Consider the following 27,391-nt stretch of genomic DNA (forward strand, 5'->3'; position numbering starts at 1 on the left):
CTATATCTGTTATCTTAATCTGTAACAATGGTGCACTGTAACTGAATCGCAGGCAGTGCAGCTCTCGGGATTCATTTTATGTATGTAGGACAAAATGACTCGTCAAGTCACAAAAGTAGGTGAAATAATCTGGTGATATCAAAGTGGTGTGAGGCCAGAGTGAGTGACCCAGATTCTGGAGGATGCATTACTTACGCACAACTGCCTGTCTCTGCCTCCCCACACTGCGCCTGCCTGGCTGCCATTCACAAGCTGCACCATATCATCACAGCATATGTGCAGCCCGTTGCTGCAGGGCAGTGTGGACTATAGAAAGTGTGGGGGAGCACGCAGTCAGGGATGAGTTTCAATAGTCTTTATCATGTTCTCTCCTGCAGTGGTTGCTCACTCAGCCAGAACTGGAGTCCCACTGGTGTTATTTATATGCATGTTTGAGTGACATAAAACTGACGAAAAAGTGGTCGAGTTAAGAGTAGTAATCTGAAGCTACAATCAGGTTCCTGCTGAGGCCAGCAAACAAAGTAAAAAGGGGTAGCAAATGCATGTCAGGGATATGAGTGTCAGGGTAATGTGTTTCTTTAATTATTTTTGCCCAAGGTAATTATTTTTTTTACTATTTTTGGGAGTGTGGTATTTTTTTAAAAGGTTGTACCTTGCCATGTACCTGAAAGAACAATTGGTGAACAGGAGAGTTCTCAATAACATCACAATTGTGATTAGGCGTTGTGATTTTTCATCCTCAGAGAACAGAATAAGAATAGGAACAACCAAATGTGTTATGTGTCAAAGAGAAGGAGCACTGACAAAGCTCACAGGTCAAGTTATACAAGCACCGTAATTGCAGATTTCTTCATGGGAAAAAATGAAACTATCTCACAAATTAATTATGAAAATGGTTGATTTAGGCTGTCAACCTATTTCCATTTAATCTGCCCAGTTGAAAGGAACAAGGTAATGTGAGGAGTTGCTGTTTTTACTAACTTAACTTAACCATCTTAGGTTTTCAGCATATCCATGAGAGCTGTCCTTAATAAGCTTAACATATTCATGACTGCTGGCAGATTAAATTTATTAGAGCTTTTAGAGGCGACCGTTGTTATTCATAGGGGACCAGGGGATCAAATGACGAGTATAATCTAGCTAACCTGATGTCAACAATCTAATGGAAAGGCACACACACACAAACACACCCACTCACATCTGAGGCCAGCCAACAAACTGACCTATTTTCCACATTGTAAACCCAAGTTTCTAGTGTGCAGTGGCTGTGGTGACGTAACATTTTCATATGAAGGTAATTAGGTTTCCCGGGCATGACTCACCACCGTTAGTCACTAAAAAAATCTGAGCCAGATATTCCATGTCCATCCCCAAAACCGTCATTCATGGCGTGAACATAACAACATGACAAACTTTTATGGAACAGCAGAAAATTGTGTTTGAAGCTGCTTTGGTTTGTAGAAGCTTTTCAAACACAGTGATATAAACATTTTTCTTTTTCCTAAACTGGAGACACATAAAAAAGATATTTAATGTAAATGATGTTGTTAAATGTTCAAGTGGACAATCCACTATATCACAACAGCTAAAGCTGGAATAGTTTGGAGACTTGTTGCATCAGCCCCAGCAGCTGCAAATGTAGCAATGTGTCGCATAATTACATTTTGCGAACAGAACATATGATAACATTTAATGTTGTCTTTGAGGGTAAATCTTAAACAAAACAGAAAAAAAATGTTTTATTCAAAAAGTGTAGACCTACACTGTTGTGACTAAAAGCTTGCCTGTGTTCCAATTTTCCTGCTCTCCTTGTTGTATAACTTGATTTTGGTTTCCTCTGCCTTCTTTCCACACAGGCCTCAAAATAGCAGCTGATCAATACAAAGAAGGCTGGCGGCTGAAGAAGGGGCGAAACCCACAGGAAGGAGCTGCGTTTCCCCCATTAGAGATTTATATTACTATAAAATGGTTTATGTTCCATGCTAATCAGTCAGCGGCAACCACATGAGTCAGATAAATTCTCTGTCTCAGAAATTGGGGAATTTGCTGTAGCTGATTGTATGGCAGCATGTCCTCTTTTCTTAGTTTCACAACATAAACAGGCTGCAACAATATTTACTGTGTGTCATAAAAACAGAGCAAAGTATCAGCTGGCCACAATCCTTCCAGAATTACAGCCCATTTCCCCGCAGAGAGAAACTTCAAAGGTCACAACCGCCACTGGGATGCATTTGTAATGACAATACTCATCCTCACTGCAGTCAATGTCCATTCTCACATCAGCCCTCCGGTTGCTATGGTTACTGACCATGCCTCTTCCCCTCCTCCTGAGGTGTCTCCTACTGTGGGAGTCACTGGCAATGTGCTGGCGAAGCCCGCGAGTGGGGCATGTACTCTTGATAATGGGTTATGTTACCTAGAAATGAGGCTACAAAAAGGGGGCCGAGTGAATGGTGGGCTAATCTTCTGTTGTGATATAGAGCAGCATTTCATCTCAGAAACTGAGGGGGGAGGGGCCCACCAGATATGAAATTAGAAAAGATGAACAAAGTCTTTTGTCATTTCTTCCAGGAGAGAGAAAAACAAACAGACTCATGTAAAATGTCCAGCTTGTTTCAATTTTCAATCAGCAAAAGTAATGACCACATGGTAAAAAAAAACTCTAAGTGATGAATGTGACCGTCTCGGGCAAGGGCCCTGAAGCCCTGACCAATCTGTAAGAGGATTTGCATAATCAAAAGATTTGGACTCATAACAAGCTCATTATGACAAATATCCACTGTATCTTGAGCTGCCTTGCTTAATTCGGATGAGAATAGCATCTGTGAGTGCGTGTGTCTAAATCCATTTAAAAGACAGATTGCCCATTATAGATGGATGGTGTGCATGCGAAAGACCAAAACCAGTATACGGGTCCTGCTTATCTTCTGAACTGGATTCTGTTAATCTACTAATCGGGAGGCATTTACATAACTGCACCAATGCTGCAGCACTTAAGCAATTAGTGTCCCCATTTCCTCCTTTCCCCCACCATGTGGTATCTATCTGCTCTCTGCACTCAAACTTTAATTCAACCTTTGACTCCTTCTTTTTTCAAGTTGTCGTCTGGTCTGTTTCCTTTTTTTGCCTGGGTCCTTTGCCCGTAGTCTCTGATTATAATGTGTAGTTTGAATCATATGTTTAAACTCAGTTTTTGGAATAACTTTGAATGATAGATTAAATCCAATTCCATAGTTGTTAGTTGTCATACTTTTCTTAAATTTTTCAAACAACATTCATTACCGTCATGAATCTTGCTTGTATTCCCACAGTCATTGGTATCATGTATTGCATTGGAGGGCAAATAGTGACCCATTGACCCATTGAATCTGACCCCCCTTTAAAAAAACAGCAAAAAAAATCCTGTAATACTTTTCATCAAACCTTTTACACATTTTTTCGAATCCATCGATATAAAAGGCTTGTTGATTTAATATGAATTACCCACCAATTACAAGTTAGGTCTAGTGCAGCTCAAAGCATACATTTGGGTCATATTTTAGCCAGTAACATGGACTGTTGTAAGTCTTTTAGCACTAAGAAGTAAATGGGGAAAATTACATCTTCCATCAGATACAACTCTTTATTGATATATCAAAATACTGTAGTTCTTTTTAAAATGTATCGTAATAATGGCAGTACACAATATAGATTGACTGCACAGCCATAGCATATATGGACTATGAAAATATTAAAAATACATTTGTAAACAGAAAAATGTCGTGTGCTGCCATCTCCTGGTAGAAAACTAATACTCCATCGTAACAGAAAAAGAAATCGAACAATGATTCATAAAAACAGAGGAGGCCTTTAAATAAGTCTCACGCACAGCTATGGAAAGATACTTTTAAATATTACAAATTTAAACAATTGTTGATTAACAGAAGCGATTGGACTTGATATTACGTATTAAACATGTATTAAACTTATCTGAAACTTGAAGTCTCGATGGTTGATTATTCATGACTAGTATTTGCCCGTGCAGTCACCTCAGCCAATCAAATAGCGTCTAGAAAAGCGAGTCCTCTTTCTCGTCCAATCACAACACGAACAATATGAATTGGGCGTGAACGTCCAGCGGAGCAGCTGATAGACTTTCCCGTGTTCTCTCTCTCTCTCTCTGTGTTTGGACTTTTGACCGCAGATAGAAAAAACGTCGGGCAGAGTGAGTTTATGAAAGCGAGAAGGGACTGAATGAAAATGACTTGGGACACCGACTAGCAAAGAAACTGAGGTGTTTCTCGAAGCTCTTTCACTTGGAGGATCTAGAATAAACTGGTGTGTTCGTGTGTAAAGGTGAGCAGACGGCGTTAGCATTAGCAACTAAACCACAGGTTGGTTTAGCTCCCTCTCGTTATAAACTGTCATACTGCACTGTAGCTGTGGAGAGCGTCTATGGACGCTGGTTAAATTACGATCACTCTCCATGTTATGTGCATCATATCAACTCCACCAGTTGTATCTGTGTCATTGGAGCCTCTTCGGGGTGGTGACGGGGGGTTTCCCTCAAACTGCAGCAGGACTCATCACGTATCCACTCGGGCACTTCAAGGATGTCACCTTCTCAATATAGCTGCCCCCTTGTTCACTTCATAATAATGTCTGACATGGAGCACAAGGCTTCTCTTTTTTTCTTTTTCTTTTTTTTTTACAGTGAGTACATTTTCTATCAGAAAACTATGTCAGGCTTTGTGGGTTTTATTTAATAGTTCTCATTTAAATGTTCTCATTGTGATCCTCCTTTTTGCAGCAAATTGGTCCGTCAGCTCAGACTGAAACGTTCACAAACGTAATTGATCAAATTCTCTTTGCATGACAATCTGTCACTACGTCACTACTTTTCGTTGATGTTCCAATGCAGTGTTTATTTTTTTTATTTGTCAAAATTATTTCACCAACCAAAAATATCATTTTGACAGTGATATTTCAGGAGGAGTCTTAGTAATAGGTCTTAGCTGAATGAGTAGAGGTGTGTTGAGCACGTGTCCATCCACAACAGCTGTTCCTGCACCACAGGTGTCGCACAAACAGGTGTCATCTCCTTTTACTCCTCCCCGTCAGCTCACAGGGATGAATAGCGCACACACCATCATTTCACTGAAGATTTACTCTTTACTGATTCGTTGAAAAAATTCTCTGACTGTGATTAAACCCTGGAGTTTTCTTTTTGACTGATTTGTTGCCTGTTGATGTGATTTTCAGCCATGGATCCACCGCTAACTGGCGACTCGTCCGCCCCAAAACTCGGCCCCTCGACTCCCGCCACCCTCAGGGCCGGCCCCTCCTCATCCAGCTCTTCTGCTAACACTGCCACACCAACCTCAGACCGGCCGAGGCCTAAACTCACCATGCCAACGCCTCCAGCCACACCCTCTCCTCCCTCCGCTGCCTCCCCTCGGACGTCTCCAGGTCTTTCTTCCCGCTCCACGTCCTTGTCCACACCGCCAGCCTCACCTCTTCGCCAGCCCATCAGGAGCCTCTCTCAGGTGGGCAGATCTCAGCTCAACGCAGCCTCTACAGTGAATCCCCGACCAGGATCCTCAGCTGCTGCCCCGGCTCCTCAGCCTCCTCCCACACCTGAACCAGGTGAGAAAAAGAATCAGACCTTTGGTATAAATCCTAACACAAATTCTTTACTACACTGTTTCACCTCCCTTTACTTCAACAATCAGTTCAACCTACATTCCCATTTTGCTGCGTGCACTGAAGTGTTTCCATGACAACCATAGACATTTACCACAACATGTACAACAGCAGCCTCTCCCATTTTGCTGACTTAGGGGGAAAAAGCCTGTCTCACCCCTGTCTTTTCATAGACCATTTCAACTCAACTTCTCAGTTTCTTCTGACCAAAGCTGGCATTTTGAAGTTCAGATAGTAGGAGATGTCTTAGTTCCAGTGGGGATATCAAGTGTTAGTTTGATGCATGACTGCACAGTGACATCTAGATGTGTTAATATGGAGTCTTATAGCAAAGTGTGACATCCAACACCTTAGTCATTACATTTGGAAAACAGTTTTTTCCAGTTCTAGTTGTGTAGACTTGAACAGATAATGATAGCGTAGCTAGTGAAAGTAAATATGGGAGACCGATTGCATCACTGTATAAGTGTGAGTTACGTCTGGGAGGCTAGCAGCTGCGGTTAACTGTGGCCAACTAATGGTTATTTTAGGGCTCAAGTGGTGGGATGGAATATGAGCAGTGTAACAGGAGCATGAACGGACATCTGATGGAATTTGCTGGATCTCATCACATTTCCCCTTTTTCTCGCTGTACCAGAGAGACATGGATAGACCACAACCTCTCTCACTACTATCACTTACAGCCTGTCCACAACATACACAACATAAATATGGTGTAATTCATTCATTGTGTGTGCGTGTTCTGTCACAAGGGACATGATGTTGACATACATCTTGCGCTTTTACATAACCCCCCTATTTACTGTGAAAATACATACAACAGCCACAAATATATCACAATAGTGATTTTCATCAAATGCCACTAATGCAATGTTTTCTACTGTACAGTGTTCAGTAAATGGCTGTCTGTTTCTTTTAGAGGAGCCAGAGGAGGAGGTGACTTTTGAAGATCTGGAGCAAAGAGCAAAGTCAGGAGATGCTAAAGCACAGACCAAGGTCAGTGGCGGTGAACACACTGCAAATACTGTTGACATCATGGCCATATGGACGGCAGGGAACAGATTGGCCACGTGATGACAAAAGGTTTTTTTTAAATGGCACATTGGTGGGAAGGACAGGTCACGTATTGACAGAAATGCTTGGCCTGCAATTCTAAAAGTCGGTGTGTATGTGTGTGTCCAGATGGGGCGTTACTTCCTGGTGCTTGCAGAAGAAAGAGATGAGGAACTGAACAACTGCACAGCGGTCACCTGGCTGATCCAGGCGGCCAAACAAGGCCGCAGGGACGCCGTCAAACTGCTGCAGCAGTGCTTAGCCTCCAGAAAAGGTACCAAAATTGCCCGTCAACATCCTCAGTGTATAGCTATTGTCGTGGAATTTTTGTCTATCCTCTCCTGAGAAACTCTTAAGATGAGTCTTCTCAGGCACCAAGCAAGGCCGTCTTATCTGTGGCAGGTCGAGACAGCAGGTGCGTAGCTGAAGGCTGTCTCGGTGTCATAGTCGCGGTGAGATGACGACATTATTTGACTAAAGACAACTACAGAGACCGGAGACAGGCAGATTGTCTTAGGGCGCCGTACACTGAACACCTTGTTGATCTGTGTAAACGAACCAGAAATCTCCTTGATATATATTGAGCTCTTATATTAAGTACTTCTGCTTAAGAAATCCATGGTTTCCGTCTTCCTGAATCAGCATCCACTCCATCAATTATTCCATTTCAGCTATCAGCAATATAACATAGAAATGGTTGGTTCTTCTTCTTTCGTTTTTCAGGCATCACCTTGGAGAACTTTGAGGAGGTGAAGAAGTTGTGCACAGAGACACGCTTCGAGAGAGGAGTGAGGAAAGCGGCACTGCTTATGTACTGGAAGTTGAATCCAGAGAGGAAGAAGTCTGTAGCCATTTCGGAGATGCTAGAGAACGTTGAACACGTCCACACAGAGCCAGGTGCAAGAGGACGTGCTTTTTATTTCAACACACTGACATAATACAGCTTATTATGTTTATTTAATCTTAACACATCTAACACAGATGTGAAATCTCAACATAACAGACAAAGAAATTCAGCTGCATATGAGGGGAATAATTTAACTTACCATCTCATACAATCTATTCTCCATCTACAGGACACCCAGTCTCCCCTGGTCCTCTGAACAGCTCTGCCAAGAAACAAAGGAGAGTCCTGGAGACAATGGTGACCAGCGAGGGTATGTGTTGTGTCCTAGTTTGACTTAACACATTACAGTTATGATTTTTAGAACACAGTTTGTAATTTATTCCCCTGAGGTCATGACTACGTGTGTCTCTATGTGTCTCTGTGCAGCCAATTCCCATGTTGGTCTTGACGATTTTGTTGAGATGACTAAGAAGTATGCTCAGGGCATTACATCGTCACCAGTAATGGATGCCGCAGGAGGCGACGATGATGATGACGACGATGTCGATGGTGTAGTGGTGAAGAGTCCCGATGAGTTGCCCCTGCACCAAAAGGTAAGGATCTAGCTGTGCAAGTTGTCACTGAGAAGATTTCCCTCACTCTGAAATTTAGTGTTTACTGAACCTCAGTAATTCTACATGTTAATATACAATTACTACATGCTAATTAATTAAATCTGCTTTATTTTCATTTAGCAACATTATCTTTTGTTTTTTGTCTGGTACCCTGTAGTGTAAAGTTTCATTCTTTCCCTTTTTTATTCCCACATTTCTACCATTTAGCTTATTTTCCTTTTGCGTCTTATAGCTCAAGTTAAGTATGTTGATATGATCCTTTATACACTAACTAAAAGCCACTTAAGATCATCTAGTTCCTGTGTGATTTTTATCACATATATTTGTATTTGTTTTGTAAAATCTAGCTCATCATAAGTGTTATTATTTTTGGTATTTGATTTTGTCTTTTCTTGCATCAGTGGATCATCCTGTAAGTAATTTGATTATATTGATTGCATAACCTCTGAGAAAACCTGTGAGGTATGTCCTCAGTTTTTGCTCATTGATTTGAGCTACAGCATATAATCAAGGAATCAATGAGTCAATTAATAGAAAATTCATTTGCAGCTTTTTTTGATGATTGATTATTTGTCCAATGTGGTTCCTGCTGATCAAATATGAATATTTGCTGGATTTCTTCTATGACATTAAACAAAATGAGAAGTTAGAAAGTTTGGCTTTTAGAAATTATGATCGACATTTTAAGTAAACAATGAAATTATTAATCAAGAAACTAGTTGATATGTTAATCATGATAAGTGACCTTAATGGTCAGTTGAGGGACAATTTTTTGTTGTGTTGTAAAAAGTAAAGTCAGAAAAAAAAGAGAAATTCTCATATTTGCTGATCAGATTTCAGACTCTGAAGCTGTTTACCGTCTTGTGCCTCCCCCAGCTGCTGAAGTTCCCTCTGCACGCTCTGCTGGAGATCAAGGAGCACCTCATCGACTGGGCGTCCCGGGCTGGAATGCAGTGGCTCAGCGCGCTGATCCCCACCCACCATGTCAACGCACTCATCTTCTTCTTTGTCATCTCCAACCTCACGATCGAGTTCTTCATCTTCCTCATCCCTCTGTTGGTGTTCTTCCTCGCGTTCTTCTCCCTGGTCATCTGCACACTGCGGGTATTTCAGGTTGGTGACTTGACTATGGCTATGAACATGTAAATTTTCAGGTTGATCTCAGTTAAAAGCAGTGTCAAATGTTGCTGCTGTGCAAATGTAAGCTATGGTTTGTTTTCGCCACGTGAACACACATCTCCCGCTCTACAGAATTCAAAAGCTTGGGAAAACTTCCGGGCTCTGACAGACCTGCTGGCTCACTTTGAACCTGGTCTTGATCTGGAGCAGGCCGAGACCAACTTTGGATGGACACACTTGGAGCCTTATTTGTATGTTCATCTCTGTTAGCCTTCATCCATTTGTTCCTTTACTCAGTTTACAACTTTTTATCGTTCCTTTTAGTTTTGTTTTAAAATGTTAAGTCTTTAAAGTCTTGTAAATTTCAAGAAGGTGAATGAAATCAAGATTACAAATAAACATATTATGCAGGATGGTTACTTCCTGTCTCTGTGTCCCCAGGTACTTCCTGCTCTCTGTGGTCTTTGTGGTTTTCTCCTTCCCGGTTGCTGATAAGTCCTGGATCCCCTGCTCAGAGTTGGCTGCCGTCGCTCTCTTCTTCACTGTCACTGCATTCCTCAGCCTCCATGCCTCTGCTCAGCTTTTTGCTCGAAAAGCCCTCCTCACAGAAGTCCTCTCTGGTGCCTGCTCCCTCACTCCCCTCCTGCCAGAGTCCCTCTGGTTCCTCAGGGTCTTCGGGGTGACGGTCTTCACCGTGCCGCTAATGGACAATGTGGTGTTAAACCTGGGGATGCCGTGTCTGCTCTATGGACATCTTTTCTACCTCCTCTTCCGTATGGCCCAGCTGAGAGGCTTCAAGGGCACCTACCTGTGCCTGGTGCCCTATCTGGTGTGCTTCACCTGGTGCGAGCTCTGCTTGGTGTTCCTCAACAATGCCACTGCGATAGGACTCATCCGCACCTGTGTGGGCTACTTCCTCTTCCTGTTCGCTCTTCCCGTGCTCTCACTGGGCCTGGCCGCAATGCTCATCATCCAGCTACTGCAGTGGTTCCTCGCCCTGGAGCTCACCAAGATGGTGGTCACACTGACGGTTTGCTTTGTGCCGGTCGTGTTGAGGCTTTGGACCCGCTTCAGCCTAAACCCCATTGTGGTTTTTCGCTCTTTGTCACGGAGCAGCATCGTCAAGCTCATCCTGGTGTGGCTCACTGCAGTGGTGCTCTTCTGCTGGATGTACGTCTACAGGTCTGAAGGCATGAAGGTGTATAACTCCACCCTGACGTGGCCGGAGTACAGCAACCTCTGCGGCCCTCAGGCCTGGAAGGGGTCAAACATGGCCCAAACGCAGATTCTATGCTCTCATCTGGAGGGACATCGTGTCACCTGGACCGGACGCTTCAAATACGTCCGTGTGACAGACATTGAGAATGGTCCGCAGTCAGTTATCAACCTCCTGCCAGTGTTTGTGGGGAACTGGATGCGGTGCCTGTATGGTCAGCCGTATCCTTTGTGTGAGGGGGTTAAAAACGCCACCGATGAGCTCCAGCCTCAGCCTGCCCGGGCTCCTCCTCCCGAAGACCCCCTCTGTAAACTTAAAAAACTGGCCAAGAACGAATGCCACGTCAAACGCTTTGACCGATACAAATTCGAAGTCACAATGGGCATGCCGCTGGAGAGGAAGACCAGGAACGGGACGATCATAGAGGACGAAGACGCGACGAAGGACATAGTTCTACGGGCCAGCAATGAGTTTAAGTCTGTGCTTTTACACTTGAACACAGGAAGCCTGGTGGAGTTCAGCACCATACTGGAGGGGCGTCTCGGCTCCAAATGGCCCGTGTTTGAACTGAAAGCCATCGACTGCATGTCGTGCGGCGGCTCCAGCGTGCCCAGCCGCAGGCAACACAAGATCGAGCACGACTGGAGGCGCACGACGCAGAATGCCCTGCAGTTTGGTTTTGACTTCTTCTTCAACCCCTTCCTGACGGCTAAGCTGGAGCCTCGCTCGGAAACAGAGACTGACTCAGAGACTGTGACAGAGGAGACGGGATAGAGGGGGGGAAACCTCTGGCAGACGCACCTTAGGTACAAATGTTAAATTGATACAATGAGATGTGATAAAATGTGTGTAATGAAAACACTTCCTGCGGTGGAAGAACATTAATGATCGTACACCTCCGTTCTCGACACAATCTTATTGCAATTTTGCAGGAGAGTTACTGTAGTCGAGTGGACCGTTTGTGTTTGCGTTCTTATAGCTTTGAAGCCAAAATGTGTGTGAGTACATAATATAATAAGAATGTAATTGACAAAGGGGAGAAACAAGCTAATGAGCTTTTTAAGTAATTCACTTAGTAAAAACACTAAAGTAGGGAGACCATGATCCAGACCTCTTCAGGTGGAGTCGGTCGAGCATTTCTTTCAACGTTTCATCCCATTTATGCTGCACTTTTGATGTTCTCTATTTTATTTTATTTTATTCAATATCGTGACATTTTGTGGCCAAAATCATCAGTAGACATTTCACAGTTCCCTCGTTATTCTGTGGTGTCATTTCCTCCTGGTGTCTGTGACATGTCCAGTTTGTAATTTGGAAGTTGTCTGTACTGGAAATTGCCTGATGAGATGGTCTCAGTTCAATAATATTTTGGGAGAGAACTTTAAGCCTTAAACCTTTTTAAAGGTTCAACTGTGCTTGTATTTATTACAGAGCAGTTTTCCATGTTTGTTTCGGCCCTCATGTGTCTCACTGTTTTATTTCTCCTCCTTTGTTTGTCCCCATCTCTGCTGTGCGGTGATGATGTGTTTGAAAACAGGATGTCACTACTGTTTTCTATTCTGTGACTCATAAATATGATGGAAAACATCTGCTTATTGTTGTTTTTGTTAACAGTAACTAACTATATATTGATTTTAAACGCACACGTTTAGAGTTCAAAGTGAATTCTTCTTGCTCCGGAAAATGCCTCTCTGAGGAAATTGCAGTGGGATTGCTGCCTTGTGCAACAGCTGAAGCTAATCTGCGTTGCTGCCTTGAATTTGTTTGAGGAAGTTTTGGAAATAAGCTACAGTAAAATCGAAGGCAAAGGAAATTCAAGGATTAAGGATAATTGTACTAACCCTGAGGAGAAACTGGTATTACTAATATTAATGTTTGCCCTCAAGGCTGTTGGTCAGTTGTGCAATCACGTACTATAAATAGCAATTCACTGTCTCCAATGCCTGCTTTGCTCCTTGTGGAAGTAATTTCTCTCAAACAGAAGCTACTGATGTGCGCTAATTTTCAATGACAAAAACTAAGATGAAATGTGTTTGACAACAATGTTTTTTTCCCCATGACGCACTGATTTTATTAAAAAATAACTAACTATATCAGTCATATATCCACATGCAAAACGAGAACAAAAAATTCAAATTTTGTTGACAAAGTCAAGTATTTAGTCAAGTAGTATAAAAAGTATTATTATTTAAAAGTGTATAGATTATTATTAGAGTGTTAAATTTGTTTGAAAAACAACATGCGAAGTACAAGGTGAACAAACATTTGACAGGCATGTCAGACAAATCCAAATCTTAGTTATTAGAATTTAAATGAATTATTAAAATGATTCTATTATTAGAGTTTGAGATGGCTTCTTTTATTAGTATGTTCCCAGTTTTTTATAAACTGCAAACGGGACATTCATAACTTTTTCAGCTTCCACATTAGGGCATGTCAGGAAAAATCTATGAAGAATTGTAAGAGGGAATCCTAGAATCATTTTATCTGCAGCAAGTGTGTCGAGACACTAGATGGAGCCTCGGACCACATTGACTTCAGTAATATTACAGAGAGTAATGATGATGAATCCATAAAGGTCCTTATGTTCATATAAACTGAAGCTATGAAGTGTGCACATTAAGATAATGGCAGTATTACCATCTCTCTGACTAAATTTCCAGAAAAAAAACCAGCTGTACGCTCATTGGGTGCAATTTTGTTGAAACCTTTAATCAAAAAAAAAACATTAACATTATTTATGACTGTCCGTTTGACAATTTTGTCAACAACTTAACTTAACATAAAAACTGTGTGAATTGACATTAGTTTGGTCAGGATGTGGACTAAACCTTACAAGTTTTCCAAAGAAAAATGAAATGAAAGAATAAACTGTTCTCTAAAAATAAAAGCTTCTGCTCATCAGCAAAGGAATCAGTGAGGAAGGCTGAGGAGACTGAAGTATCATCTCTCTGCTGCAGCTTTGGAGGCAATCATCAATACAGATGATAGAGTCCGCAGTCCGTTTATAGATGTAAAAAAAAAACCTCATTCATGTCAAAAACAGAGTTGATATATACAGACACCATTTAGGCCCTTTTGATTTTTCTTCTTCTTTTAGAGTATGACAAACATTCCCCACTTTTCTTGGCTCTGCAGTTTCAATCCAGTCAAAACTGAGCTTCATTCAAAATGCACACGAAAGTGTATGAACCGAACACTGGTAAACATGCTTCAGTGTCTGAAGACACAAATAAAGGTAGGACAGCTCGGTCATCTATGGTTACTCGTGCCGCACGGGGGCCCGGGGGGCCCCTGAAGCCTTTGTACAGCTGGCTCTAAATGGTTAGGAAGGCAGCCAAGTCAGTCAAGTCAGTCGATTTATAAACACCTAGGCTAAATCTGTTTGACATGCAGCATCTTTTTTGCTTTTATTATGTTAAAATAATTTTAGTTTATTTACTTTTTAATTTCTTTTTTAGAAATTTTAGTTTGATTTGAGCTGTAGCACAAGTAGCACATGACACAGTCCCAGACCAGCAGCAGAATCCACAATTGGAGTAGTCGGGTGGCCTGTTTCAGCAGAGAACACACACTGTGTGGAGCAGATATGAGTGTGTGTCTGCTGTGTGATCATCACATCTGCTGACTACTGCTTCTCTCTGCAGGACGGTGAAGGTTTTGACCTCACCGAACACAGTCAAGTCCAACTTGGGTTAAGAGGACCGGTCCTCAAATTCATCCCTGTCCATCACACATATCGTTTTAAATTGTCATCATCACCGTACTCACCATCGTTAACGTAATTTAACAAATGACAGAAACAGATGTGGGGTCGCCAATCTGAAATCGAACAAACAGACAGGCAGTTACATAAATGCCCCATTTTCCATCGGTGCCGCTGGTAGACAACCACAAAGGGCGTTTGTTACACAAAACAGTGGGCAAGAGATAAGAATAGGCTTTGCTCAAGCACACAAATATAGAGAGGAGAGGGAGGAGGAGGTGGAGAAGGGAATAGAGCTTAAAGAAAAGAAGAAGAAGAAAGACAAACATGTAAACATCTCTCCAGTCTGGGGGGTTCTCCCCCTCAGAAGCTGAGCTGTAGCAATCAACACACCATCAAGCACAAGCCAGAGGTTATCAATCAAGAAATCCACAGCTTGGACAATTTTTCTATCCATAATCCATTGTGTAATCCAGCCTGTTCCCTTTCTAGCCCTTTCTAGGTCCTCTCAGTTCTGGGCGGCTGGACAGGAGGTGAACGAGTGCGTCCGCAAAGACATATTTGCTGCGGTTTGATATGTGTGTGTGTGTGTGTGTGTGTGTGTGTGTGTGTGTGTGTGTGTGTGCATGTGCATATGTGTTAGGCATATTCCCGGGTGTGTATGACTGTAAGTGTGTACATTCTGGCATAGTTGTGTGTTCAGGTGTAAACTCATTCATTATCTGCCGCTGACATCCCTTTTGTTAATGCAGCTCAGAGTTGAGTTTGTCCTGGAAGATGTACAGGTTGTTGGTGGCGGCGATGGCGATGATGTTCTCGGTCGGGTGCCAGGCCGTGTGGAGGATCTTCTTGGTGAAGTCCAGGCTGTCCACGCTGATGTCGTCCTTCCGGCGCTTTCCTCCGGCGGCGCAGACCCTCCGCGGCTTCAGGACGGCCCGGGGTTTGCTGCTCTCTCTTGACGCCTCCAGGGTCACGTCGCGTTTAGTGTTACGGTCAAACATGCGGAAGAAGTTGTTGTAGGCTCCGGTCATGATAACACTTGGACAGAGGAAGGAGAGTAGGGATCCAGTTAGAATCCAGAAGCACTCAAACACCCTCATTGTCTTTTCTCTGACTAAACCAGTGATTGACCACGTTAATTTTCTAACTTACACATCAACCATTATACAGTTAACTTCAAATGATCGATTCATTCAAGCCATTTGAAAGCATAGAAAACACAGCTGAATATACAAGCAACATTCTTCCTTTCCTCACTTCAGACATTTGCAAAATACAAAAGCGGATAAAGACGATACCTGTCTGAGCCGTTCCAGGCACATTCAAACTTGTCAAAGATGCAGTCGTTTTCATAAAGGGAACACAACTTGCTGCGGAGGTAATCATGAACCTGGAAGAATAAACACACACAGAGATATGATTAAACATGAGTCCGGCACACAGCTGCTTCACTCCCAGGTACTGACTCTTAATGCAAACTATAAATAGAAGAGTGAGAAGCAGAAGAAGACACACGGACACACACACACACACACACACGTACAAATCTCAGCACAGACCAAATACATTAAATGTGGGCAAGCTGTAATGGAAACCTCCCTGAAGTCAACACTAATGAGACATAACACCAGCACACAGCAATACAAGAGCCAGGAGTGCATTTTAATCTGAACTCCTTTTTCCATATAAAGTAAATCCATTAACATCCAGCTCACTATTATCACACCCACCAAGGGCATGATAATAGAAACACACACACACACACACACACACACACACACACACACACACACACACACACACACACACACACACACACACACACACACACACACACACACACACACACACACACACACACACACACACACACACACACACACACACACACACACACACACACACACACACACAGATTCCCCAACGACTCTTTTCTCCTGTGCTTTCCCTCTACCGGCCTGCGTCAGCACTGTGTCTGCTCGTCGGTGATGCAAAGGTGGGAAATCGACACCTTCCTCCGGCCACGGTGCTCTGCACTGAGCCCCGTTTTCACATTCTGCATAAAGTCAGCAGTCAACAGTCGCCTCGCAAATCAATAACTGGTCGAGCTGAGGTTGGCTCATGGTTGTACATCAAACCTGGTGACGTTTCTGTTTTCCCCTGTGGGTCTTTCTGCATGGGGTGTAATGATACAGTGTCAGCTGGAGTTGAATATACCGTCTTTTCCCCCCAGTCTGCATGATCTCTGATTTAGAGTACAGTACCCCATCACTCATGGACGTATGCATATTTCCAATGCTCCGGGAGGAATAAGAGCGTAAATTTAGCGAAATAAGAGGAGTCAAACCCTGAAATCGCTTTTCAATCCCTGTGTTTCTCTTAGTACATTCACCCAATCCCTTCCGAGTCTCTCTCTCGTCTTCTCATTTACAAACTCTTCCCTCATCACACCATCCTCACGCCACATCCCAAACCCTCACCCCTCTTCTCCCTCCCTCTCCATGCTGCATTGCAGATCTAGGTGTCGGGAGCTGTGTAAGGTATCCCTCCTTCCCGCTTCACTTTATAAGTGGAGGCAGCCTATAAATAGCTACAATGTATCTTAGCCTCCCACTCCTGGCTGCCACATAGTCCCTCACACGTCAGGCAGACACGCACACAAACACGCCCGCAGAAGGAATACTAACCAGACACTGAAAAAATGAAAGGAGCTGATAAATACTTCTGCTGCATGTAAATGCATGAACAGAAGTGGGTGTGGCTAATTGTAAACACTGTGGACTGTAAATCTGTAAACACCAAATTCCACGGAATAATGACAATTTACTTTTTGTGATTGTGTCACACACTTATTCATCTGCCCAACTCACTCAAAAAACACACGCATCTACAGATTATTGCCCGAAGTTAAAAACTCAGCAAGGGTGAGCACTGATGAAGAGCGCTGCACTTTCTGGCGCATAATCAATCCAATTATCCTTAAAAGGTTTTTTGAAAAATCTAATCATCAGTAAGTACTGTGATTCTTAGTGTCAGCCTTGTTCCCATGATTCATTTCTGTCTCAGACTTGCACAATTTCCAAGATGAGTGTGCTGTTAGTCATCTAGTAGTTAGGACAACACAACAGTGACAAGGTAGTGATGTTCCCCAATTAACGATTCTGCTGGAAGAATGAAGCCAAATGAAGGAAAAACTAATATCAAGTGTCTAATAAGGATGTTGACCCACCACAAGAAAATCTCCAATGCTGCTTGACACAGTTACTCTTTTGGATAAATGAAAACAATTTCTCCAAAGGATTTTCCTTCAGTTTGGTGTTTTGGTGATGGTGGTAGAGAACATTGTGTAACAAGTTAGTCAAAAATCTCTCAGATGTTCAACTGGGTTGAGATATGGTGACTGCAAGGGTACAGCATATGATTTACATAATTTTCAGCTTCATGAAACCAGTTCAATGACTCCTCACATTTTTTTATGTTTGTTTTCAATTTTTTTTTTAGGTTTTCTTGCTGTGTTGGCATGAAGGTTATACGCAAGATTATAGGCTTGATGTATGAGCCAGTGGAGATGAAGTGAGAATCAAACAGGCAATAAACTAGTACAAACTGCCTGAACCCAATGCTCTATATCTGTGCTGGGCCAAGAGTAGTAGAGTATAACATAAGTATACTGTGAATGGAAATTCCAGCTCATACTATACATCTTAAACTGCAGTTGTGATCTTCAGTAATCCCTGCTCTTTGGGGGCATATGTTAAGCTTCCTCAACCACTGACTAGATCATTGTGCCCTGAGTAAATTCACTCCGTGCCCGAAGGAAAGTCAAGATATTAGCTGAGCCTCAGACAACACAGCCTCATTTTTTCAGTCACCCACCTGGTACGTCTCTAGGGGCTTGCTCTCCATGTTGAGGTCCCACACTTTGGCAGTCAGGTAGTCTCTGGTGAGCAGGTATCGGCCGCTGTGGCTGAACTTGACGTCCGACACGGAGGAGATGATTTCGGAGAAGAAGGAGCGGGCGCTGGGGTCCTCGGGCTCCTCAAACACTGGAGAGGGTAGGAAAGAAAAAACACAGAGAGAGGAGGACCGGAGTGTGAGTGGTGTTGAGTCAGAGTATGTGTGTCACATGGTGATTGGACAGTGTGTGTCTTTATATCATGAGCAGCAATAAAAATGTTTTAATGTTGACTGTTGTCAGTGATGGAGACAAATTGTACTATTGACTGATGTGAGTGTTTATGCACAGATGATACTGTCTGAATGCTACTGTATATACAAATCTTGTATATTTTGCATGAATCTGAAGTATTAAAAACGGACCACAGATTTATAATAACGGACCTGTAGAAAATACAATCTTAAAAAAACCAAAAACATACTGTCCTCCTGATCTTTGTTGTTTAGGAGCTGAAATATCTCAACAAAAGTGATGAGTCAACTGCCACATTGGCTGGCAAAAATGAAAGCAATGCACTGTATATATTCATGAACAAGAAGAATAATATTAGGGTACAGTCAGCTATGAAAAATGTTGAGTAGCAAAGTTGAGTTTCTCTGACTTATAGTAGACTAAAAAACTACCAGTATCAGGCGTTTTGAGACAGTCTGAGGACTCTCCCAGAGAAAGGGTACCAAAATAAGAAGCTGTCACGTGAGTGTGTCTCCATTCCAGCACAGCAGGTTACTCACATTTGGAGTGTTTGTCGCACAGCGCTGCTTCTCTCATGTCACAGAGGCGCAGGGTGCCTTTGCTGCTGCTATAGACAAACAAATTACAGTGGTGGGGGTGAAACTCCGCCGCTGTTATCACCTCCGTCAGATCCTCCATGTTGGTGGGTTTGATGTCCACAATGTCTAAGAGAAAGCGTCGTTAAGGAAAACAGCAAAGAGATTCAGTTCCCCAGGGCCTGAATTGTTTATCCGCCGATGTCTGCCACACTCTGTGAACATATTCATCTATTCATCCTCTGAAAAAATGTATTCAACCGGACTAACTTGAATTGACTAATTAATGTGGAAAATCACTCGGGGCCCATAATCTACATAAAAAAATAAAAAAAGATCAATGTGTGTGTAAATGTATACATAACCAATACGATGTTAATGATTTATAGCAGAAATAAAGCAGACCAATAAAAATATATCTTGAGGTGATTGTTGGGAGAAAAGTAATTCCACATTCAAATAAATTGTAGTATTATAAATCGTGTCTGGGTCGGGGGGGTGACTGTATTGTGCCCTACTGAGCCGGATTAGGACTCAGAAAGGGGCTGAAATATTTATGCAGCCTTTGAATTATTCATTAAGCTACATTTTCACTCCTCAAGAGTAATATTCCCCTCCCCCAACAGTGCATTTCTATATACAACAAAGTGGGATTTGCAGTGTGGGAGTTTGGTGTGTGAGGAGGGGGAAAGGCAGGGATGGATTGTTTAGTACAGTATAAGCATCTGTGTGTTAATGTATGCATCATTTATCCGTGTCCTTGTGCTTTAATAAATCTATTCCTGCGTTTACAGGTATTTGTGCGTGTGTGGTTGTTGCTCTTCACCCCTTCTCCTCACTATGATAAGATAAGATAAGATAAGATATACCTTTATTCGTCCCACAATGGGGAAATTCAGGCATTACAGCATCAAACTGGACAGAAGAGTATATAAAGAAATTTACAAAGTTAGTATGTACAAAATATAACAAAAATAAAAAATAACATTAAATAAAAAAGATGTACGCACACACACTAATATAAATAATGAAGGATACTGAAGCTGCGGTCGGTGATGTCCAGATGCCAGAGGTTGATCCTCAGATCATCGGCTGACATGTAGGTCTCAAAGTCGGAGTTGACGGAGATGGAATTGACGTGGTAGGTGTGGGCATTTGCAAACACCCGCCGTGGGCTTACCTCCACCATCAGGTCCATCGGCATCAACACCGGTACCTGGAAAGAAAGAAAGGAGACAGCGTTTTAACATTCTGATTACGAGAAGAAAAATGGTAAAACTACTGCACTTATATTATATTTAAATCATGTTTTATTATCATGAATTTACATTGACGGGATTACTTCCCTTGACAGCAATACTACATTATTGCTAGAACCCAAATGTGCTGACTTGATAGCAAGATCAAGACCTAATCCAGTACATGACTCAATTCTGATTTGGCTGCATTTCTTTTCACATAAAAATTATTTTGTTATGTGAATTGCATGATTTACGAAATTGATTCTGTGACAAATGTAGTCCCAGTGCAGATGTTGTGAAGCTGTTCTCTGCAGCTGGAAATGGAGGATTTCTCTGCCTCACACACACACACACACACACACACACACACACACACACACACACACACACACACACACACACACACACACACACACACACACACACACACACACACACACACACACACACACACACACACACACACACACACACACACACACACACACACACACACACACACGTACCTTTGTGACAGTGACCCACTTTTGCACATGCAAACACATCTGTACCCACTGACCCAGTTCTGATGAACAGCCGGCTGCATGTATGAATGTTTCAGTATGTACATTCACACAGATAGATAGATATATAGATTACCTGGAGGGAGGTCACGGTGGAGATGTCCTTGATGCGGCCCTCCTCATCTTTCAGGTTGTATCCCTCAGGCCGTTTGTCTCTTTCACTCACCTTCCACAACTTAATGGTCTTATCTGGAGAGAAAAAAAAGAGGCCATTAAGCAATCAGATAAGAATATAGATAATTTGGAAGTGTGATAAATTAATAAAAAGGTGCTTGTAAATGTGCTTTGAGCTTAGGAAGCTCTCTTGAGAGGTGATTAATATATCAATATTAGAGTAGACCAAATATAGAATTTTATCCCAAACTGGTAAAGCTAAACGAGAAAAGCCTTATAAAAATACACTCAAGCACTTGACTGTAACAGAAATTACATGACAGACAAAATAAACCACTACACTAAACTGTCAGTTCTTGACTCTGACACCCAGAATGAGTACGAGCAAGGCTTTGTTCCTTTTAAGTATTATTTAGAAAAGAAATGACAGCAGACATCTCAGCGGAAGCATCACCCAACCACTCAGACATGTCGTGCATTTTTCATACCCTCAATCATAAATAATACAGAACTTAAATAAATCAATAGCAGGACTCTCAGGGAAAATCTACAGAGATCTTCCAATATGGCCATAAACACAGAATGCAAACTGATGAATGGGCCTTTACACCAAGGCAGACTACCCCAGAGCTTTTTGCACCACAGAAATGTGATCCAACATGAGCAGATGTTTTCTCTTTATTTTCTTGCTTGAGAAACAACTGTGTTGATAACTGCCTCACCGTGGACTTCACTGACTTGTTCTAAAGAAACATTGGTAACTCAGATGTAAGAGCTCAAATATATAACACCGTTTCAAACACGATCAATAAAACTGGTTCACGCAAAGCGTTTGTCCAAAAGATATCAGCCAAGCACATCACTGCCTCCACGTCTCCCTCGTGCCTCGACAACGCGCGCGCGCGTGTGTGTGTGTGTGTGTGTGTGTGTGTGTGTGTGTGTGTGTGTACCGGGTCTCGCACCATTGGTGGAGAGGAGGAATTGTGCAGCGTTCTGCTGAGGCAGCCATCGGATCTTATTGATCTTCTCCTCGATCTCCAGACTCTTAAGGTAGTCGAACTCGGGCTCATGGCTCTGAAAGGTGCTGTAGACATTGTACTCTCCCTGGGAGAATGGCTCCGTCTTGCCCTGTCGAAAGGAAAGGAGGATGAAAAGGGACATAAGATGTGTATGTGTGTGTTTGCACCCCCCGGCTCACTTCAGTCAGTCACCTTCACCGTGATCAGAAATGAAGAAACAGCAAAAACTCTGCACAGCTCTAATGATACTATCTGACCCGGCAGGAGCATCAACTATTTATCAATTAATCTCAAGTGTAGCTGCGGGGTAACTGTGTAGGTTCATTGTTTTTCTCACAGCTAAAATGAAAAATGGTTTATTTGTGCACATAAGTTTGAGTGTGTGAGTGTGGGTGTGTGCGCTTACCTCTGGTTCCCTCTGAAAGATGACAACACGGCCTCCCTTGTCCCCTGTGGCCAGGAGCTCTCCTGTGTGGTTGAACTCAACAGTGGAGATGATATCAGCTGGGGGGAGAGACATGGAGACAAAGATGGAGGGGGGAAAGAGAGAGGGAGATATGTGTTACGAAAGGAACAAGAGAAAGAGAAAGAGAAATTGGCCATTAGCTAATTGACCACACGTCATCATTCGTCTATGTAAACTGTTTATCTGACTGTAAATGATTAGACCAAGGAAAGATTTATTTACATTTAAGTGACTATGAAATATGCAAAGATTGTGTAGGGTAAAACAATATTTGATTACTAACACAAATATTCAGCAAACGTCTGTAAGCTGTCGGGGGAAGTTTCCCGTCATGCAAAAAAAATAAATAAAAAGACAATCAGTTAGACACACACAGACACACACACACACACACACACACACACACACACACACACACAGCTGTTTTACATCAGGCACGGGTGCTATCTGTGCTCCACTATGACACATACACAGTGACGCATCATTGTCTCTCTTGGGTTCATCGTTAGTGTGTGTTTGTGTGCGTATTAGTAAGAATTATCGGTGTGATGTTCAAATGTGTAAACACACCTCCGAGTGTATTAAAACATAATTCAAACATTGTTTTTCAGTACATTAATTTGCACAACTGTGACAATTTCCCCATCACTCGCTCCGTGTCCCATAACGCCAACACAGTCTGACTCAGTGACAACTCTGTGTATATTTGAAGTAAGCACGTTATTAACCACTTCAGATTTACTGACTCAGTGGTCCTCCCTGCATTGCACAATACGCAGAGAGTGAAATTAGGCAGCACTGGGTTATGTCGTCTAATAAAGGGCATGTGAGTTTGACATTAGAAGCTTTGATCTGGTTCAGTGTTGCATGTAATCTCCCGTCCTCCCTTCACTTCAGCTACGTAGGTTGAGGTTTACTTGGTGACAGCACTGCTCTAAAAAAAAAAAAAAAATTCACTGTAACTATACTAGACAGCATATGTAAAGGTCAGCTGCTGTGATCATGAATGGATGGATTAGAATAAAGCCACCCCAATATATGTAGAAATATTTTGTCCTTTCATTTATTTTAACTCTAAACAAGTCCCCGCTGTTTACTGACAGAAGTGAACTGAGTGTCCAGTTTAGCTGTCAACATTTCAGTCGGTGGTTGGACTACTATCACACACTTTTCACAAATTCAGGACGTGTTTAGGACAGACAGGTGCTGGAGATGCTCATCACCATGGTGATGACTTCAGTGCTGATTGGATAGCCTTTTAAACAGAACAAATGTATATTTCATTTTAGGTTTTCCTTTTCAAATTTGATCAAAATATATTTTTGTCTTCACATGAGGCCCACCAACACACTGTCATGTTAAAACTGGTTCAGGTTGTCAGTTGCTGTTCCATGGGGCAGTAAATCAGATGTGGAATTTGCATGTTTGCATGTTCACTTCTACTCTACTTCTACTTAAAGTAACAGCTCTCGCTGTCTTGTGAAAAGATTTCTGTTACCTTCAGAAGGAACCAGGCCTGCTGTTCTATTTCCTGTCTTTATGCTGTGATAAACTGCCTAACTGCTGTCTCCAGGTTCACGTGGAGCATATGTGAGAATGCTATCAATCTTTTAATATAATCCTCCACAAGATTAATATGCGTATTTCCCAAAATGTTTTAACACGTCTTAAAACACCAGCAATACATTTGTTTGCATGTAACTTGTGCAACTTTCCACGTTATAAGCTTAGCATAGCTGATGAACAAGCACAAAGACAATGAAACAATACCACTGTTTTTTGATTGATTCATTGTTGACCATAAAATATATAAATCTGTACCAAACATATATATACACAAGAACACAAAACCTACTCATTTTTGTATTTGTCGTAGGTAATGAAAAAAGAAGCTGCACAACCCACAGGCAGATTAACAAGCCACATTTTGACTGACCCAGTGTTGCAGCCCCCGGAGATGTGCTGCCTCACAAAGATTTTAGCTCAGCTAAAACCTCATATCTGCTTCTACACCTAATAATCAAATACTCTCTCCCAAAATGTCCAATAGATTTATAAACAAGACTATTTTCTGATTTCATTGCATAGACTACATAAAAGGAGAGCATGGACAGTGCATTTATTATTTCTCTTGCTATCCCCCCCCCCCCCCCACGTTCTTTTGTCATCTTTTATCTCGTTCTCCAGTTGCATTCTTTTGCCTCGTTTCACTCCTCTCATTTTCTTCTTGGTTGTCTTTCCACATTCATCCCTCCCCCATGGCACTGTGCTGACTGGCTGTATGTTAGCTTGTCTGTTTTGGTGACGATGGTGGTGGTAGAAGAATGGGAAGGATGGAAAGGGAGGTGGAGGGAAGAGGCGCTGGGGTGGAGGCGGTGGAGGGGTTGCCATAGTAACAAGCTGAGCCAACCAGTAGCAGCAGTACTCGTAACGGTTAGCCGTATATGGCTGTCTGGTGAAGGAGGAAGTGGGATTCATCAATCCAATCCTCACAGGGAAGGAGAAGTCATAAAATAATTATGGCGCTGCACTTCTGTCCGGTAACAAATATTTCTAAATTAATACCAGGAGATGCACCACATGCTATGATCCACATCCAGGACATGCAGATAATGAATTAATGAACACACATGATGGCAATCGCACAATCACACAAACCTCTACGCATTGAGTCAGATATACACATCCATACACACCAGGGAGTTTTCAATGTATGTAATGATGGACTGCAAATGTGTGTTCTGTGTGTGTGTGTGTGTGTGTGTGAGTGAGAGAGAGAGCGAGAGAGAGAGAGTAAGTGTGTGTGTGTGTGTGTGTGTGTGTGTGTTTGTGTGCACATGCAGCAAACTGTGTCTCTTCTCAAGTGTCTCCACTGTGTCTCTACTCAAGTAACACAGAGGAAGAGCTAAGCTAAGCAAAACCACAGAGGCAGTGCACAATAAATCTGAATAAGATATGGAGCACACACACTCTCCTGTCTCATCCTCTATGTCTCGGCCTCCAGCCTCTCACCACAGCGCCACAGCACTGGCCAACTGATTTGTGTGCGTGTGTGTGTGTGTACGTCCGTGTGTGTGCTACTTTATAGCAAGCTAGTTGTGTGTGTCTCCCACAGACAGTCCATTAGCATCAGCGGGCTCGTCTGACTCATCACCAAACTGCAGGAGCTGGGGGAACACACTGTGACTGCAAGTGCATGTGCCTACACAAACACTGAATATTAACCAAGAACAATGACACACAAACATGAATGAACCCAATGGCACAGAGAAGCATAGAAATCAAGTGATAAACACCAAACACAGAACCACTAAAAATCAATGTGAGGGGAGAACAAGGACGGCAGCTCCTCAACAAAGAATGTGCAGAGCTGAAATGATTCCAACAACAACTATTAATGCGTTAGCTTCTGAAATTTGATAATCTACTTTGCTTTTCTATAAATGTAATGTATAATGTTATAAATGGAATACAATTGAAAAACAAGTCTTTAATAAATGTCAACTGGTCTTGACATTCATAAATAAACTTTAAATAAATATGAAGATGTTAATCTGGGGATTTAGGATAAACTATCTACATTTTTCACTATTTTCTAATATTTTGTAAAGCAAAAACAAATCAGTAATACTGATTGACTGATGTTACTGCTTAACTGATGATAAAAATAATAATTTGTTCCAACCATAATCTGAATTATACACATTGAGAGGAAAGGAGATGTTTATGTGCTAGATGAGGGTATGTGGCATACCTTAAGGGGGATTCGTTTTTGGTTTTTTTGGTGAGGGGAGCAGGCTTCCTACGGTCCCAATTATAGATATCTTGGGTCTGGGTAAACATGGGGCATTAAAGCTGAGCCAAAAACACACACTCCTTAAAAGCGAAGACAAGCCACCACTCAGCAGGAGATGTGTGTGTGTTTGTGCTACAGCTCAAGCGCCCACATTTCCTGTGTACGTGCGCACAAGTGTGTGTACTCCAATTACCCTGTAGAGAGACGAATGGGGTGGAGGGACAGGAGAGAAGAGAGAGCAAAGGAGCTGAGGGGAGAGACTGCCGGAGGGAGATGTCAAATTGATCCCTGTCCTGCAGTTTTGGAGTTATCTGCTGGAAAAAACTGGTGTGTGTGTGTGTGTGTGTGTGTGTGTGTGGCTCAGCAGGGAATCTGCCATTTCTCCAAACACAAATTGCCACAATGGAGCAGAGCCCGTGTGAGCCTAATGGTTATAGACACAAACAATTAGAAGCCAGCACATGAGAAATATGCTTGTAATTCTCTTTAAGCCAGTTGCAAACTCTGACTCTCTGAAATCACAAGCTGAATTGTGATTTTTTTATGATTAAAACTTCGTGAGACTGTGACATAAAAAAAAGATTAAGAGCTTAGCTGGCTTCTAAAGTCAGATTTAGTGTCAAAGGCTCAAAAATATTGAAATGTAATCCTATATTCATAAAACTGAATCCGCCTTTTTTCACTGTCCTTCCTAGCTCTCCTCCTGCCACGTTTAGAGTTGCAACGATTAATCAGTTGAATTTTTGTACAGCACGAGTGTGTTCAGAGGTTTAGAAAGTGTCAGTGTATTTTCACGCACATGGATATGTGTGTCTTTCTATGTATTAGCTTTGCTGAGGTGTCATCTAGCCAAACTATTTAAAGAGATCAATAACACACGACAGCACATGCACACACACACACACACACACACACACACACACAACCCAAAGCAGGCAGATTGAGACCAAAATAAAAAAGGCAGGCACAAAAATAGAGACAGACAAAAAGGATGAGACAGACAGAGACAGAGTGATGTTTTGGATATTTATAACACTCAGATTCACCTATTCAACTACTCACACAAACAGTGACCTACTGTACACACTCCAGCTGAACACACACAACCACATACAACCACCCACAAAAACAGGCGTGCACACAAACTCTCACATCTCACACCAGGGTCAGGTGGCGCATCTGTGCGACATAGATATGACCTTCGGCATAGAAGAGGATTGAGCACACACC

The 27,391-nt window shown here is 42.3% G+C and overlaps 2 protein-coding genes across 5 annotated transcripts in view; one reads left to right on the top strand and one right to left on the bottom strand.

Annotated features, from left to right (window-relative positions):
• Positions 1–4,120: 4,120 nt before the first annotated feature.
• Positions 4,121–12,118, top strand: wfs1b (Wolfram syndrome 1b (wolframin)). Of its 2 annotated transcripts, XR_007031462.1 has the most exons (11): positions 4,122–4,335; positions 5,242–5,625; positions 6,602–6,678; positions 6,865–7,009; positions 7,459–7,632; positions 7,812–7,892; positions 8,009–8,175; positions 9,073–9,309; positions 9,448–9,566; positions 9,757–11,393; positions 11,434–12,118. XR_007031462.1 is itself a non-coding variant. In XM_035650144.2 (10 exons), the coding sequence occupies exons 2-10, from the start codon at positions 5,244–5,246 to the stop codon at positions 11,303–11,305; spliced, it is 2,931 nt and encodes a 976-aa protein (XP_035506037.1). In that variant the 5' UTR covers positions 4,121–4,335; positions 5,242–5,243; the 3' UTR covers positions 11,306–12,118. The 2 variants fall into 2 exon arrangements, 1 of the variants encoding a protein (XP_035506037.1); XM_035650144.2 differs by having other exon boundaries at positions 4,121–4,335; positions 9,757–12,118.
• Positions 12,119–13,222: 1,104 nt separating this feature from the next.
• LOC118319624 (serine/threonine-protein phosphatase 2A 55 kDa regulatory subunit B gamma isoform) overlaps positions 13,223–27,391 on the bottom strand; it is a 19,526-nt gene continuing 5,357 nt past the window's right edge. For 2 of the 3 annotated variants that reach the window (XM_035650148.2, XM_035650146.2), the window contains exons 3-11: position 27,391; positions 22,306–22,403; positions 21,843–22,008; positions 20,843–20,955; positions 20,001–20,178; positions 18,927–19,091; positions 18,114–18,283; positions 15,536–15,627; positions 13,223–15,275 (exon numbers count right to left, since the gene is read on the bottom strand). The exon at position 27,391 is cut by the window's right edge and continues 156 nt beyond it. In XM_035650148.2, coding sequence (XP_035506041.1) covers positions 14,981–15,275; positions 15,536–15,627; positions 18,114–18,283; positions 18,927–19,091; positions 20,001–20,178; positions 20,843–20,955; positions 21,843–22,008; positions 22,306–22,403; position 27,391 — 1,278 coding nt within the window. In that variant the 3' untranslated portion in view covers positions 13,223–14,980. The remainder of the gene's footprint in view (positions 15,276–15,535; positions 15,628–18,113; positions 18,284–18,926; positions 19,092–20,000; positions 20,179–20,842; positions 20,956–21,842; positions 22,009–22,305; positions 22,404–27,390) is intronic. The other variant, XM_035650149.2, reaches the window with a different exon arrangement.

Source organism: Scophthalmus maximus, chromosome 9, assembly GCF_022379125.1.
Source record: "Scophthalmus maximus strain ysfricsl-2021 chromosome 9, ASM2237912v1, whole genome shotgun sequence".
Classification (NCBI taxonomy): Eukaryota; Metazoa; Chordata; class Actinopteri; order Pleuronectiformes; family Scophthalmidae; genus Scophthalmus; species Scophthalmus maximus.